The sequence below is a fragment of the Pogona vitticeps genome, chromosome 7, assembly GCF_051106095.1.
Source record: "Pogona vitticeps strain Pit_001003342236 chromosome 7, PviZW2.1, whole genome shotgun sequence".
Taxonomy (NCBI): Eukaryota; Metazoa; Chordata; class Lepidosauria; order Squamata; family Agamidae; genus Pogona; species Pogona vitticeps.
The window spans coordinates 32,976,277-32,992,001 of record NC_135789.1 but is presented as its reverse complement, the minus strand read 5'-3'; the positions used below and the strand labels follow the sequence as shown (position 1 = coordinate 32,992,001).

The 15,725-nt window shown below is 53.6% G+C and overlaps 1 protein-coding gene across 6 annotated transcripts in view; it reads right to left on the bottom strand.

Moving 5' to 3' along the window:
- Positions 1-344: 344 nt before the first annotated feature.
- Positions 345-15,725, bottom strand: part of SEZ6 (seizure related 6 homolog) — a 101,408-nt gene continuing 86,027 nt past the window's right edge. For 3 of the 6 annotated variants that reach the window (XM_072978676.2, XM_078379196.1, XM_072978680.2), the window contains 13 exons: positions 12,222-12,407; positions 11,773-11,941; positions 10,921-11,087; positions 10,179-10,373; positions 9,525-9,663; positions 8,860-9,056; positions 7,810-8,004; positions 5,736-5,927; positions 5,334-5,531; positions 4,940-4,978; positions 4,608-4,728; positions 3,758-3,860; positions 345-3,542 (listed from right to left, as the gene is read on the bottom strand). In XM_072978676.2, the coding sequence (XP_072834777.2) occupies positions 3,510-3,542; positions 3,758-3,860; positions 4,608-4,728; positions 4,940-4,978; positions 5,334-5,531; positions 5,736-5,927; positions 7,810-8,004; positions 8,860-9,056; positions 9,525-9,663; positions 10,179-10,373; positions 10,921-11,087; positions 11,773-11,941; positions 12,222-12,407 (1,934 nt within the window). In that variant the 3' untranslated portion in view covers positions 345-3,509. The remainder of the gene's footprint in view (positions 3,543-3,757; positions 3,861-4,607; positions 4,729-4,939; positions 4,979-5,333; positions 5,532-5,735; positions 5,928-7,809; positions 8,005-8,859; positions 9,057-9,524; positions 9,664-10,178; positions 10,374-10,920; positions 11,088-11,772; positions 11,942-12,221; positions 12,408-15,725) is intronic. The other 3 variants (XM_072978678.2, XM_072978677.2, XM_072978679.2) reach the window with 3 other exon arrangements.

The window sequence follows — 15,725 nt, the reverse complement described above, 5'->3', positions numbered from 1 at the left end:
CAGACGCTCACGGATGGCTTTCCGGGTCCTCTTCCAGGGCGGCCCCAGGGACAGGGCTTGGCAGCAGCCCGCCTGCCATGTAGGGAAGTCCGTCCCCCCCCCCCACACCATAACCTGCCTTCATCTCCACCAACGGGGATCCATTCGGTGCTCCAGATGTGGCTGCCGGTAGCACCGGACCCCGGAGGTTCCCACCCCCCCCGGAGAATCCTTCGGTCTCTCGGGGGGGGGGCTGCTCCTTTGTGGGGCTACTCCTTCGGGCTTTGTGCCGGCCAGACCTCCTGCCTTTCCCCCTTTGGCAGGACTTAGAAAGAGTGCAATGAATGAAAACTCCGGCTAGCAAGTTCTTCTAAAACACTGGTTTTATTCATGAAACAATCCAAAAGGTCGGCTCACATTCCTGCTCCCCGGCCCCCCCTTCACCCCCCACCCCTGGTATAAGGGCTATAAGGGCTCTATGCGCGCTCTCTCTCTCTCTCGCCTTTTAACTGCACTCTCTACAAATAAAAAGCCCTCCCAGAATTCTTGGGGTTCTCGGGGGGGGTGCAACAGACTTGCTTCCTCCCCCCCTAAACACAGCCCCCCACCCAACCCCGACAGCTTGGCTGGGGCTGCAGCTTCTCACAGAGAAGAGAGCCCAGCGGTACGATGTGGGTGGCCAAGAGACAGCCCCCCCCAACAGACACACATATGGAAGGGAAGGAGGAAAGAAGGGGCTGCGCCAATCCTCTAGACTGGGGGGGGGGGAGAGAGAGAGCACAGGGGGAAGATTTTCTTTCCCCCCCCCCTTTCAAAGCACAGGCGGGGCAGCGTTTTTTGCCCTGGCCTCCCCTGCAGGTCACAACATGCCAGGAAAGGGTTAAAAACAGAGTAAGGGGCAAAATCCAGGTGAATTATGATTGCTAGTTTGGGGGGGGGGCAATGGCTTCAGGAGGGCCTTGTGGCACACACATACACCCCTGAAAAACTACCAGCCCTGGAAGCCTTCAGGAAGGCGATCCTAGAACGGTAGGCTTGCTGAGCTCAATAGGGCCTCCGAGGTCATCTAGACTGACCCCCCGGTGCCAATGGAGGAAACCCACAGGGGGAGGGTTCTGGGCCGAGCCACACACCCGCTTTATGCTCTTCTCACCACCACCCCAGGAGGGGTGCGTGCTTGATGGTGGCCAAGCAGCCAAGGGGTGGTTTGAACCACCTTTTTGTAAAAAGGTCTGTTTTGCAGACCACACTTGTGGGCTGAGGGAGGGAGTCTGCCACGGCCGGCCCGAGCCTGGAGGCGCCACTTTTAAGAGATGCAATCAGCCGCCTGCACTCACCCCAAGGTTGAAAAGTGGCCCCGAGGGAAGGGCGGCTGCACCTGCCAAAGGTGCCATGGATGCGGCCGGTGACAGGGAGGGATCAGGATCAGGGCCACGGCATGTCCCCAGGTCACTCTCCTCTCTTCCCCACACAGCTTTGAGAACACCTGTTTCCCCCCCCCACACACACACACAACTGATTTTAGCCACCCATTTTGTGTGTGGTCACAGGCTCAGCCCCCTCCCTGCCCCAATGTGCCCAGGAAATCAAGAAATGTGCTATTTAAGCAAGCAGGAGAATCATGGCATAACATAAAAGACACTTATTTAAAGAAGCAACATCAGAAACAAAGCCTTTTTGTTTCAAAGGTAAGTTACTTCCCCCCTCCGCCCCCACAGATCACGACTCTTATGCTAACACCCCCCACCCCAATCCTGGGACTTCTCATTCTAACTAAATAAATACATAAAATAAAAACAGCATTCCCCCTTTTCCGCTGGCGGTCCTTAAAACACGCCGAGGTCAAGACCACATTTTCCCACGCGATCGTGCTCCCGGTGTTGTGGATTTCATCTCTGTCATTTGGGGGATGATGGGCTACAGAGTCCAGGACATCCGGAGGGCATCGGCTTGAGGAGTACTGGTGTGGGACCCTCCGGCATACCAGTCGCTGGTCCTGGAATGCAGGATTTGCCCCTTTTTCTTAGCAGCTCCTCCAAAGGGTGACACGGATCCTGTTTCCTTCCCTTGATATTTTCCACCCATGGGGGCGAGGGGGGGGAGTGCTTAGGAGCAAAGGATGACTCACAACGAGGCAGAAAAGAAGGCATCGCATGCGGGATGTGGAGGGTTTGACCCCAACCCTACGGAAATCCTCCCTGGCCCAAGACTACCCTCCCCCCCCCCCAACCAGCTTCCCTGGAGATTCCTCTGTGACGTGACCAGGGAATCCAACCTGCCCTGTGTTTCAGATGAAAAGGGGCCGATGTTGCCCATGGAATAGCCATGGGTGGCTCCAAAGAAGCACAGCTGACCCCACTACGCTCCCCAGCAGGACAACCTCAAAACTGGAGAAAACCACAGAGAAGGAAAAAGGGCTCCTGCCATTGCCTGGGGTGGGCCGGATGGGAAACTGCAGCCATCACTAGAAGCAACACCCCACCCCACCCCCAAGAACACCTGCACCTGAGGAACTGCCCCACCTCTTCCCCCCCCAAAAAACCACACACACACACACCACCCGGCAGAAGGAAAGTGGCAGTTGCGTCTATGCAGAAGCCCAGAGACCGAGTTTGTCTACTCATGAGAAAGACCAAGAGACAGGAGTTTCTACTCTTGAGGGACAAGCATGCTCTGGATCAGGGCCTTAAGACCAAGTAAAAGAGGGTGATGGGTGGTTTGGAGCATCCTGTATAAAGCAGCTCGGTCCGTCCGATGGCTAGAGCAACGTCTCTCTCTCTGCTTCAGCACTTCTGCCTGGACAGCTCCCTTCTAACGCTCCTCTTCTTTCTCTTCCGGGGGATGAAGACACTGATTCGAAGAATGTTTTTATGGGGGGGGGGGCAGGAGGTGGAAGCGGGGCAGAGAGAGTGCCTTCTGGAACCCCCCCTCCCCACCCCACCCCTCACCCCAGGCTCGGAGGTTTCTCGGCAGGGTGTTCAGCTCAGAAAGGCTGCCAAGAGGCCTCAAGGAAACTATGCTTCTACTCGCTGTGAGCAGGAATCGAGAGATGGGCCGGATCCCGATCTTTCCAGAAGGTGTCATGGGAAGGCCACAACAGGGAAGATGATAGCATGAGATGGGGGGGGGATTCAAGAGGGGGAGTGCTACTCCATGCCAGGCAGAGCAGAGCTTCCAGGGAGAGGCCCAGACAGAGGATAAGGGAAACCTTCAAGAAGGAAGGGAGGAGAGAAAGAGAGAGCAGACGCGTGCAAGCCGCCCATGGCTAATTGTTCTGATAATTCTCTTTCCCCCCCCCAAAAACACACCCCAAAGTCCATCTTGAGGGGAGGAGCAATCGTATTTACAGGTCCTTCTCTGCTGTGGAGGTGGACGGAGGGGGTCAGCCAGCCGAGAGAGAGAGAGAGTCACTTGGTTGTTCACCGGGAGGAAAGGGGATCCGTCGGAGGCTGGTGACAGTTTTCGGAAGCGGGGGGGCTCCCCCTCCAATCACCCCCGCCGGAGGGCGGCACCCGCCCTAGATGGAAACTTCATACTCCCGCATCTCCTGAAGAGAAAAAAGCCTGCAGAGGGTTGGTTGCTTGGACGTGTGGGGGCGACAACCACTGAACCCACCCGTGCAACCTCCCAGCGCCACCCGCCTGGAGACCCCCAGCCCTGTTAGACTCCCCGGCTCCGAGGTTTGCCAGCCTGGGGGACCCTTGGCCACCTTTAATAAATACCCCAAAGGCCAGCTATGCAACCCCCCCCCCCAAGAGAAGAGAGAGTCGGGACTTACTCCGGTCTCATAGGTGGGGTTATCAAACGCCGAATCGACCGTGATGTGGTTGTAGGGGGGTGAGCTGGAGAGGGGCAGCTGGAGCGACGGCTTGGCTTGATGCCTAGGGAGAAGACACAAGGGGTGACAGGTGCCGGAAGGGGGTGAGGAGGCGCCCCAGGCCCACATCCGTCTCTTAAAGGAAGCAGGTCCGATAGGAGACTTCGGATCTTTTCCCAGCGCTGTGTGGCTGTCAGACTAGTCACCAGAGATGGGAGTTTTGAATATCTTGGGCTACAAATATTATCATTCTCCTTTCAGGTAATGCTAGACAGATAGACAGACACCTTACAGATGCCTAAACGTGGCTCGCCTGGGAGGCAGGGCCTCCAGAGGAAGGCTTAGCAGCTTAGCTAGGCAGAGAGCTACCTCTAGGTTCCCGTTTAAAAAGAAAGGCTCCCAGCTTGCACTGGGGCAGGAACAGGAAGCTTGGGCAGGACTAGGCCAAGCTAGGCCTCTAAGACTTCCTGTTAAGGCCTTTCTCCCAGGTGAGCCACACTGAGGGGTCTGTACGGTGTCAGCCTGTTAGGTAGATCTCTCAGAGTAGAGAATTATGGGGCTTGTAGTTCTAGAAACAGAAAATGCTGATCATACAACAGGGAGCCAGTGGATGCTTATGAGATTTTCCTTCTGCTCCGTGTTTTGGCATCAAGATGCCAGTCAAGGTTCTCTCTCTGGGCAGCTGAGGAGCTGGCGTTGAGGTCGAGGTCCTGCCCTTTTGGAGTCTCTGACTGCACGCTGAAAAGCCCCCCTCCATCTCTGGCCCCCTCTGGGTTCCTTCCGCGGGTAACCCCTGTTCGCAGGGACTTACCGTGAGATGAAGAGGTAGACCACCCCTAACAGGAGTGCCACGGCAGCCACGGGTAGGAAGATGGCAAATGCCACGTTGGTGCCTTGCAGAGGGTTTTTCGCCTGTGCCACTTTGGCCACTGCTTGAGGGAGGAGGAAAGGAAGGTGAAGGCTCTGAAAAGGGGCTCAGGGAAAGGAGGGATCCACAGAGCAGGGGGGGGGGGGTTGCAGAGCCCACCTCCCACAAAGGACACCCCCCCCTGCCAGAGGAGTCAGTGGCAGGGGCGAGAGGAGGGATGCCCCCCCTTTCTTCTTCCTGCCACCAGTGACCTGAGACACGTTCCTTGGCCTTACCGTCCAGGTTGCGGTTGGTGTAAAACTCATCACGGGAAGCTGGAAACGGGGCAAGGGGGTCCGGGAGGGGAAGAGAAGAGAAGGCAGGTCATGGGTCTGGATCGCAGGCTGCTGCTGAGGGGGGCAGGGGTGGCACTCAGGTCTGGTCCTGGACTCCCCTGCTTCCTTGACTCCCTCCGTTTTGTACCTTTGCATCCGTCCTCCTCCCAGGAGCCCTGCGAGGTCGGCCCCTAGTGAAGGGGGCTGGAGGCTGCCGTCTGACCCTCTCTGGAGGCCCCTAGGTTTCTCATCCCTGCAGGCCTGCCAGGCCCCCGGGTGCCCCCATCTGTGACTGAGGAAAGGGTGGCCCCGATGCGGCAGGGCCTCCCTAAATCGAGTCGAGAGGAGGACTCACCGGCCTTGCAGATCGGCGGGGGGCCACTCCACTGTGAAGGGTGCCCTGGCACACAGCGCAGGACGGCGTCGCCCAGGAGGACGTAGCCGGCCAGGCAAGAGAAACGCAGCGTGGCCCCTGCCTGGTACACCCGCCTTTCGGGGTTCTGCGCGCCATGATCGGGGACGCCTGGATTGCGACAGGGTTCATAGACCTCGGCTGAAAGAAGGAGAAGGCCAAAACTTCAAACGGCCACGTCTCGCTCATTTCCGTGACAAAACAACAGCTGTGTTTAGGGATGTCCAGGGAACCGGGATCCCCTCTCCTCCGGCAGCTGGCCCCCACCCACAAGGCTGTGACGGAGAAGAAGAAACCCCACGTCTCTCCCCGCTCTGCGTTTTCTGCCATCCACTTTCAGCTTACGTATGCATTTGGGGAGGCGGTCGCTCCATTTGGGGCCCCCGGCTTGCCGGTCATGGCAGACCATCTCAGTGCTCCCTGCCAGGGCGTATCCTTTGTCACATATAAACTGGACTGTAGAGCCGACGGGGAAGTTGCTGGCAGAGACTATGCGCCGGCTGTGTTCCACGTTGCCCGGGTCCTGACATGTGGTCACTGAGGCAGGCGAGGGGAAGAGAATAAACAAAGTGGACTGATAAGAGAAGAGCACATAGCAGCTCATCCCTCTGAGATGTGGCCTGTTCTTGGTTCTCCAAACTACACATTACAGATGACCCGTCATTAGAAGACAAAATTCATCAGCTGCTGAGAGACATCTGATTGTTACCACATATATTTGTTGTACTTTGTGAAGTCTGCATCCTAACTTGTTGGGTTTGCAATTGATCTTTGGGAGATAAACAGAGGCTTAATTTTCAAGGATGGTTGCTTATTTATGAAACCCATAAATCACACCTTAGGGGGCAGGCTGGCAGGGAAAACATCAGTGGGGGGGCATTTAGTGGGGATCCTGTCCAAACTTTAAAGCTATTCTTCAACAGTTCTTGTTAAGTTCAGGGTAAAATCCAGGGTATATTCACTGCCCTGCTGAAGCTGGAGCCACCAGCCCCACCCTGGCTCACCTCTGGAACATGCCGCGCATTTCAGTTTTTAGGGATAAAGGTAAAGATAAAGGTTCCCCTTGACAATTTTTGTCCAGTCGTGTTCGACTCTAGGGGGCGGTGCTCATCCCCGTTTCCAAGCCATAGAGCCAGCGTTTTGTCCGAAGACAATCTTCCGTGGTCACATGGCCAGTGCGACTTAGACACGGAACGCTGTTACCTTCCCACCGAGGTGGTCCCTATTTATCTACTCGCATTTGTATGCTTTCGAACCGCTAGGTTGGCGGGAGCTGGGACAAGCGACAGGCGCTCACTCCGTCGCGTGGATTCGATCTTATGACTGCTGGTCTTCTGACCCTGCAGCACAGAGGCTTCTGCGGTTTAACCCGTAAGTGCCACCACATCCCTTAGGATAGTTTTTAGGGATAGCCTGCATCTAATGTATAGACTGTCTCTTTAATACTCAGAACACAATTTAGCAGGAGATTCGCTTTTGCACAGAAAATTCAAAAGACAAAACAAAAAAACCTCGAGCAGGAAACTTCTTGGTCAGATTAAGAGGCTTTTAGTTTCTCAGGCACACAGATATGCCTTCCACGAACGTAAATATACAACTATATATACTTATGTCCTGTCCTTTCCCGCTGTGTGGGGAAGCCTCTGGCTGGCTGGCTGGCTGGCTTGCATGGTTAGTTTCCTCTTTCTGTTCCATGTTTACATATCCTTTATTTGTTAAATCGTTTGTACTTCACTTTATCTCGAAAGATCTCAGGGTGAGTTTACCAACCTTACAACCATAGAAAGGAGTCAAAAATGACTTTTTAAAAAAAGACTTTTAAAGCTGTGTAAAACCCACGACATGGTGCATGTTACGGTTTTCCTGTCCTGCTTCGGTGTTTAAATAATTCGCAGCCTGTGTTTGCTCTTCCTAAGCCTCCAGATCGGTTGCGTGAAGGCACATTTTGTAAATACAGAAAACAAACAAAGCATATGATTGCAAGCAAATGTCAGAGCAAGCAAAGGGACTGGGAAGTGGGCCTCCCACCACTGTGCGCGCTTTCCACACTCTCTCTCACACACACACACACACCACCAGCAGTGATGAATTCCCTGTCTGTGCCTGAAATCCAATGCGCACTTTCCTAGGAGTCAGTCCCACTGAATTTGGCGGGGCTGGCTTTTGAGTCCATGGGTCCAGCCCGGATCATCCCCTTAACGCATCCAATTTGCCTGCAAGAACTGTCCTGGAGTGGCCAGCAGGGGGCAGCCTTCGCCCAGTCAAAAGGGGACAATCTCCCTCCAGTGGCCAGAGTTCTAACTGGATGCCCTCCCCTCCTTTCCCTCCTCCTTGGAGGGGAGCCTGTTTTCTCCCCTGAAGACCCCGAGGAAAGCTTTCCCAGCGGATCCGGCTCCTCTCTGGAGCTTTCCGTGCTCACTTCTCTGGCAGGACGGCAGGTCTCCGCTCCACATCAGGTCCCAGTGGCACATCAGCAGCTCGGTGCCCACCAGCTCGTAGCCGGGGTAGCAGTGGTAGGTCACCACCGTGCCGTGGATCAGCTCCGGGTGGGATGTGGTTTTCCAGCCGTTGGGGATTTCCGGGAGTTCCGGACAGGTGTCGTTCCGGGGCACCTCTGTGGAGGAGAGAAAGAGAAAGGCCGCAAGGACAGAGGGGGTGGGAAACTGAACCCCTCCCTGGCTCCATTCTAGCAGGGGAGAGTGGAAACCCGTGCAGGTTTTTTTTTGGCACAAGTTTGCTCTTGGGCCACAGCAAAATAAAAAACATACAAACTGCCGCGGTATCGTCTGGCCCTCCCCGCTGCACGGATGACCCCACTCAACAGGTCCCTCCGTGTCCCATTTCTCTTGGTCCTGGGGGGGGGGCAGCTAGGGGAGTGGCGTTTGCAAATCCCATTTGCACCAGCCCAGTGACATGCCCCCCAGATCTGGAACAAACTGATCCTACGTTTGCTATACAGCAAATAAATTTGCTAACTGCAGCAAAATGAGGACTAGCGACTTGTCTTTCCCCCCCTCAATGGTGCAATTTCTCTATGCCGAGTAAATACATTTGTTTTAAAATTTCTCCCACAACTTTCTTCCCTTCAGGAGTGGTGGTGGGAGTGGAGAAAGAATGAGGGAAGAGGAGGAATTTTTTTCACGCCAAGGTTGTCTTTAAAACATTGGGGGTCAATGTATACATTACAGACAAGATGTTTTTATAAGAGGAAGAGTTGATGACCTTCTAATTCTGATAGAATCCCATTCCCATCTGGGCAGCGATACTTGCAAGCAAAGTCTGCTTTTCTCTCTCAAGACCCACCCCTGAACATTGTTTAAAAGGCTCATTTGCAAGCTGCAGGAGGCCCGAAAGTCTCCCAGCGTGCCAATTGAATGCTTTTTAGCATTGAAGGAACTCCGGCTTCTAACAATGTGCAAACTGCACGGTACAGTTTGACCCCGGGAACGCAGGAGGCTCGTGTCCTTACCAGCAAAGTGGATGATAAAACCCTGCTGATAACCGAGGGCGCTGCTCCCAGGATCGGACTGGAACTGGATGGTGACGTCCGCCATGGAGGTGTACAGCTTGAATCGCCGGTGAGGGCCCGAGTACTGACCCAGGATGCGGGCCGTCAAGTCGTCCCCATCATAGAAAGTGAGCATGTCTCCCTGGCCAAGGCGTAATCTGGAACAAGATGGGGCAGGATGGGGGGGGGGAGAGAGAGGGCCTTCCGGTCACCCTTGACTACAGTGCTCATCCGCTCTTGGCTGCTCATGGCATGATGGCCCTTGTAGTCCGTCTCCTCTGAAGTATGCCTCTGGGTATGACAGAGCCGCGCAGAGGCACGCAAAGCCCCAAAACAAAATAAAGGATGTACCTTGATTCAGAGGGGAAGACATACTTTGTTTTAAATGGAGAACTGGCTTTTAAGAAATGGACCGACCCTTTCATCGGTTGGTGAAAGAAAAGGGGGTTTGAAATAAACCGATTACTGGCAAAAATGCATGCCACCAAATCGATGCTATTAATTAGTAAGCAATTACGGGTTTCTGCCCCCTTCTCTTTTTCTGTCCTAGGATGTGGGGAGGACAAAAGGCCTTGGTTGTTATAAAGGGGGTGAGACCCCCCACACGCACGCACACACACACTCACACGTGAATGTCCAGCATGATCCGCTTGTCTTCTTCAACGTGCAGGCCCCAGATGCAGTCCTGACCTTTTCCGTAGGGCTCCGGCCAGTTGGGGGACAAAACCACACCTGCCGAGTCGGTGATCTCCCCGCTGCAGACCGCTGTGGGGAGGGAGCGGTGGGTGGGGTGAGAAAGAGGGGAAAACAGAGATTTCATGGGGGGCACACGGCTGGTGGGTAGCCAGGTTGGGCGCCGCTTGTTGTGGGGGGGGATCCCACATGACAGAGAAAAAGAACGATGTGGGAGGAACAAGAAAGCAGGAAGAGAAGGCAGGCTAGTAGCAGGGAGTTCCACTGGAACCCAAGAAGACAGAGAGGGTTTACCAGCTTGACACTCAATCCTCTGGATTCATACGGGGTGTCCCTTTGCATTCCTTTTTCCAGCAAACCCTAACCCAGACCCAGGAATGCATGGCTTTTTTTGGACTACAACTCCCACAATTCAAGATTCTAGGACTTGTAGTCCAAGGAAAGAGAGTGAAATGTTCAAAGCCGTGCTCCTCCCCCAATGCCTCTTTAGTGCTCAACTTGGACAGGCTGGTTTCTTTCCCCTTGCCCCCTCCTCCCCTAACACAGAACAAGAGTCTCCTCTTGGGATCACACCACCCATCGCTCACCTCGGCAGGCTGGCTCTGTCTCATTCCACTGGGGATTGTCAGGGTCAACGCACTCGATGATGACCGACCCTTGCTCCAGAGTGTAGCCAGCCTCGCAGGCGAACTCCACGGTGGTGCCCACGGCGTAGGTGGCGTCGCTGGTGGTAAAGTTCCCATACTTGACGAAGGGTTCGTAGCAGTGCCCGGGTTCGAAGGCTGCCCGGGGGGGGGGGAGGAGGAGGAGGAGGAGGGGAAGAAACTTAAGAAAAGTTCCTTTTATCGGAATACAAAACCAAGAATCCACCAGTGTGCACAGCGGGGTGGTAGTTGGGGGAAAGTGGGCGTGCATCAGGTGGATTCAGAGTTAGCATGAAAAAAAGTAGGTTCAAAAGCATGATGGGAGATGTAGTCTACTGGCCATGCAAGCTGGGGAATGATGGGACTTGAGTCCAAAAATGGAACATTTCCAAACCCTGGTTTTACTGCCAGTTCTGCACCATGCATATGACGTCTTGGGAAAATGCGTCAAAATTACAGAACAGACAACGGGAGCCTAAATCTCATTGGTCTTCAGAACTAGAAATGGCTCGATGGAGTGCCAGCACTTCTGTCCCAACGGGTCTACTGTAGCTGGGACTCAGGACCGAAAGTCCTGTCCCCAGGGCGAGACCGGATCCGACCAGGCCAGCCTCCCTCCTCTCCCAGGCTCCAGGTGGCTGGGCGCGTGTTCTTCCCCAAGCGCCACCCCGGTGGGACTACTCACCCTCGTAGCGCAGAGCCACGCCGGCCGCCACGCCGCTGCTGTCCGTGGTCAGCTCGACGAAGAAGCCTCGTGCCGTGCTGACCAGCCCCTCGATGGGGAGGTATTCTACTTCGTAGGAGTCGTACACCGGGGGGGCCTCGATGTGGTTCCCGTTCCGGATGATGAGCCTGCGCAGAGGACGGGACGCGTATCCTGATCGGGGCTGGAAAAACTAGCCAGAGGCTCAGCCCCTGGGGGTCCGAAGCAAGGGGGCTGGACGGGTGGGGCCGGAAGGAGCGTCAGAGCAAGAAGGGCCCATTTCGAGTTTCAGGTTTGGGGTAGGGAAAGACACCGTCCAGATTCCCAGCGCTGAGGTCTGGAAAAGTTTTCAGCTCCTAATCTAGAAGGACGGTCTGGATTTCCACCTTTGGAGCGGGAAAGGCCGCCTCCCCTTCTCACTCCAGAGCAGAAGGGGTGGATAAGTGGCCGAGATCTAGGATGGGGCTGAGGGTGCAGGAATTGGGGGGGGGGAGGGATATCGAGAACATCCGAAGCAATATTGGGGGAAGGAAGATATTCCCAAACAGCCTCGTGGGTGTGTAGAACTACAAATCCCATCACTGGCCTGCTAGCTGTGGAGGATGGGAGTCCAGTACAAAAGATTTCAGGGACACAGAGGCATAAAGAAGCCAAAAACAAGACCGGGGGGGGGGGAGGCAAGAAGTGGCAGAGCCATGATCGAAATCATGTCTAGGCAGGCCCACCTCGCGGGGGGGGACCAAGTCATTCAGGGAAAGCTCAGCCCACTTTCTCCAAGGACTGCGCCCCCTCCATTCCCATCGGCCGCCCCCCCACCAGAAAAAAAAGGCCCACCTGTCATCATCCTCGGCTAGCGAGACCTTCTCGAAATGGAGGTGGAGGCGCTGCCCAGGTGGGGCTTCCAGAAGCCAGTGGCAGGTCAGGTTGTTGCTGTAGTTGGCAGGAAAGCCCGGGGACACGAGGCGCCCGGTGGTGGCATTGCGGATCACCCCGCCACAGGCCGCTGTCACAAGAAGGATTCAACGGGATCAGTGTGTGTGTGAGCGTGTGTGTGTGCGCGTGAGTGTGTGTCAATCCAGGCGGGGCCAAAAGCGCTCTTTGGAAACTCACCCAACACCGAGGATGACCCAGCTTTAAGGGAACTCTCCGAGGTGCTGAATCCTCTTCTTGGAGAGGGCTCGGCAGCCTCTGCGGGTGCTTCTACAGTTTGGATCAAAACCCAGAACGGAGGGGCTAGCCTTCCCTCCCCGGATGAAACCGCCGCCGCCCTCGGCCCCACTCACCTGCGCACGTGGGCTCCCGGGCGCTCCAGAAGGGGTGGGTGCCGTTGAGGCAGGCGAGGCAGTGCTGGCCCACCAGCTGGTAGCCGGTGGCACAGGAGAAGCAGGCATGGCCACCTGGGTGCACGCTGGTGACGGAGAGGTCTCCGTAGGCGGGCCGCGCCGGGAAGACGCAGCTCAGCAGGTACGCTAGGAAAAGGGGAAAGGGGCAGGCGTTAGGAATGGCGAGGAAACCCACCAGTTTATTTTGAAATAATTCATTATTAAATCCATCAGTTTGAGCTCGAGATTTTAAGAAGCTGGAATCCGAGGAAGGGAAAAGAACGGATCTGCCCATCCAGGTAGAGAGAGTTGATCGCTTAGCTGGGAAAAGTTCGACTTGTCATCCATTCACATTCAAAGCAGAGGTCCTCTGTCTCGGGCAATGTGACAAACCCAGACCTACCGGGATATGTCACACAGTTACACTAAGCTGCCACCAACCATTCCCTTTAAGAAGTCACACAGACCAGGGATGGATTTTCAAACAATAAAAAGAATAAGGTTTATTTAAATACAAACAGGGTAAATAAAACAATCAGGTGAATCAGATAAAGTAACGTGGCTTAGATTCACTCAGACATACATACAGTTTGGTTCACCCAGAACCTTAACTTAAAGCACAGACCCTGAACCTATCAGTTCTGGCTAACCAACAGACACCTGAACCTATCAGGTTGGTACTCTGACACACAGTAGTACCCTGTCTGACACACAGACTCCCACAACAGCTCCTTCTTCCCAGCTGCTGCTTCGTCTGCTTAGCTTCTCACAGCATCTCTCTCAGTGTGTGTTCCACCACACAGGCATCACATATTTATACAGTACAGCCCCTCCTCCTGATGTCCCGCCTTCCACTCCCCATAGGATGGAACTTTCCCTCCAAACCCATGACAGACAGGTAACATCAGTGCTGTATGTAACACCTCCCCTCTTTAAAAGTTGTTTTGTAGGGGGAAAGCTAAAAGTGCTTTTCACCAAAAAACAACCTGAATAAAATACATACAAAAACAGTTATACATACCATATAATACTTACTTATCCTTACACTCTAAGTTAAACCATAGCAAATATGCATTTAAACATTTTACCATATACAGTACATCAATTTACCTTTATTAATACAAACCAAATTCAAAACCAGGTACATTTTACTTTTTATCAGCATTATATACACATAGTCCATGTTCTTTCGCCGTCTTCATTCTTCAGGTCTTCTTGATAAGGCGTCAGCAACACAGTTCACTGACCCTCTGACCACCTTCACTTCAAAGTCATAGTCCTGTAGGTTTAAAGCCCACCTCATAAGTTTGCTATTGTGGGTTTTCATTGTCTTTAACCATTGCAATGGTGAATGGTCAGTACACAGAATAAAATGTCTTCCCCAGATGTAAGGCTTGGCCTTCTGGATCGCGTAGACTATGGCCAAACACTCCTTCTCCACGGTTGCCAAATGTCTCTCACCTTTTTGAAGTTTCCTACTCAGGTAGGACACTGGATGCTGGTCACCATTCTCATCCTCCTGGCACAGAACTGCTCCTACCCCGCTGTTAGACGCATCGGTGTAGATGATGAACTCCCGGTCGAAGTCTGGAGCACGCAGGACAGGATAGTTGATTAACGCCTCCTTCAACCTCTGGAACGCCGCCTCACAGTCGCTGGTCCACGGGATGCGGTCATCAGCCTTCTTCCTCGTCAGATCGGTCAGCGGAGCCGCAATCTCGCTAAACCTCGGGATGAACTTTCTGTAGTAGCCCACCAACCCAAGAAATGATTTGACCTTTTTCTTGGTGTTGGGTCTAGGCCAATCACGAACTGCTTCTATTTTGGCCTCCAGGGGTTTTATCATTCCTCCCCCTACCATGTGACCCAAGTATTTTATCTCTGGGCTACCCAGCTGACACTTGCTGGCCTTTACTGTTAGCCCTGCTGCACTTAACCTCTGCAGCACTAACTCCAGGTGTATCAGGTGATCTTCCCAGGTATTACTGAAGATCCCTATGTCGTCAATGTAGGCCACTGTAAAGTCACTGAGCCCTGCCAAGGTCTGGTCCATCAGCCTTTGGAATGTGGCTGGTGCATTTCTGAGACCAAAGCTCAGGACTCGAAACTCATAGAGACCAAAAGGGCTGCAAAAGGCAGTCTTTTCTTGATCCCTGGGATCAATTCTTAATTGCCAATATCCCTTTACCAGGTCCAATGATGAGATGAACCGACAACCCCCTATGGTTTCAATCAGGTTGTCTAGCCTGGGCATTGGGTAGGCATCAGGAGTGGTTACACGGTTTAATTTCCTGTAATCGACACAAAACCTAATGCTCCCATCAGGCTTGTCCACAAGGACTATCGGAGAGGACCAAGGGCTAGAAGAGGGGACGATTATGTTCTCCCTCAGCATCTCGTCCAGCTCCTTCCGCACCTTGTCCCTATAGGGTCCCGTTACTCGGTATGGGGATACTGCCTGCGGGGGTGCATCCCCTGTGTGGATCCGATGCATCACTCCCTTCACTATCCCCGGCTTGTTGGAAAACACCTGTTGATATTTACTAAGCAGCATTTTTAGTTCTTGCTGCTGGTCTTGGGTGAGTGCAGGACTAATCTTTACCTCCTCTGGGTTGTATTTTACTTCCCCTCTACCCTCCCAGAAGGGTAATTCAGCTTCCTCACTCTCAGCTGCTTTTATTGCGAATAAAACCCTCTGTTCCCCTCGGTAGTAGGGTTTTAGGGCATTCACATGAACCACCCTCCTTGCTTGGTTCTCCTCCTGCTCTATTAGGTAGTTCAGGTCTGACATCTTGGAAATGACCCTATATGGTCCTGCCCATTTGAGCTGCAGTTTATTCTCTCTGCAGGGCCTAAGCCACAGCACTTCCTCCCCCGGGTCAAAGTGCCTCTCTCTAGCTTTGTGGTCATACCATGTTTTCTGTCTGACCTTCTGAGCTTGCAGGTTTTCTGCTGCCAGCTCTAGATTTCTCTTTAGGTCATTCATCAAGGTGTCTATGTATGTCACAACGTCTTGTGGGTCATCCTGGGTGATCTGCTCCCAATTTTGTTTGATCAAATCAAGGGGCCCTTTCACCCTTCTCCCGAATAAAAGTTCAAATGGACTGAACCCGGTACTGGCTTGTGGCACTGATCGATAAGCAAACAAAAGGGATTGCAGCTTCTGGTCCCAATTGTTTGGATTCTCTGCCAAGTAAGCCCTAATCATGCGCATTAGAGTCCCATTGAACTTCTCAGTTAACCCATTACTTTCCGGATGATAGGCAGTGGTTTCCTTGTGCTTAATTCCACAGATTTGCCATAAGCGTTTCATGAGCTTTGATGTGAACGATGCTCCCAAATCTGTGATTATCTCTGAGGCAAATCCCATCCTGGACATATACCCCACCAAAGCATCGGCCACTGTGTTAGTTTCAATGTTAGTCAAGGGTATGGCTTCAGGATACCTTGTGGCATGGTCCACAA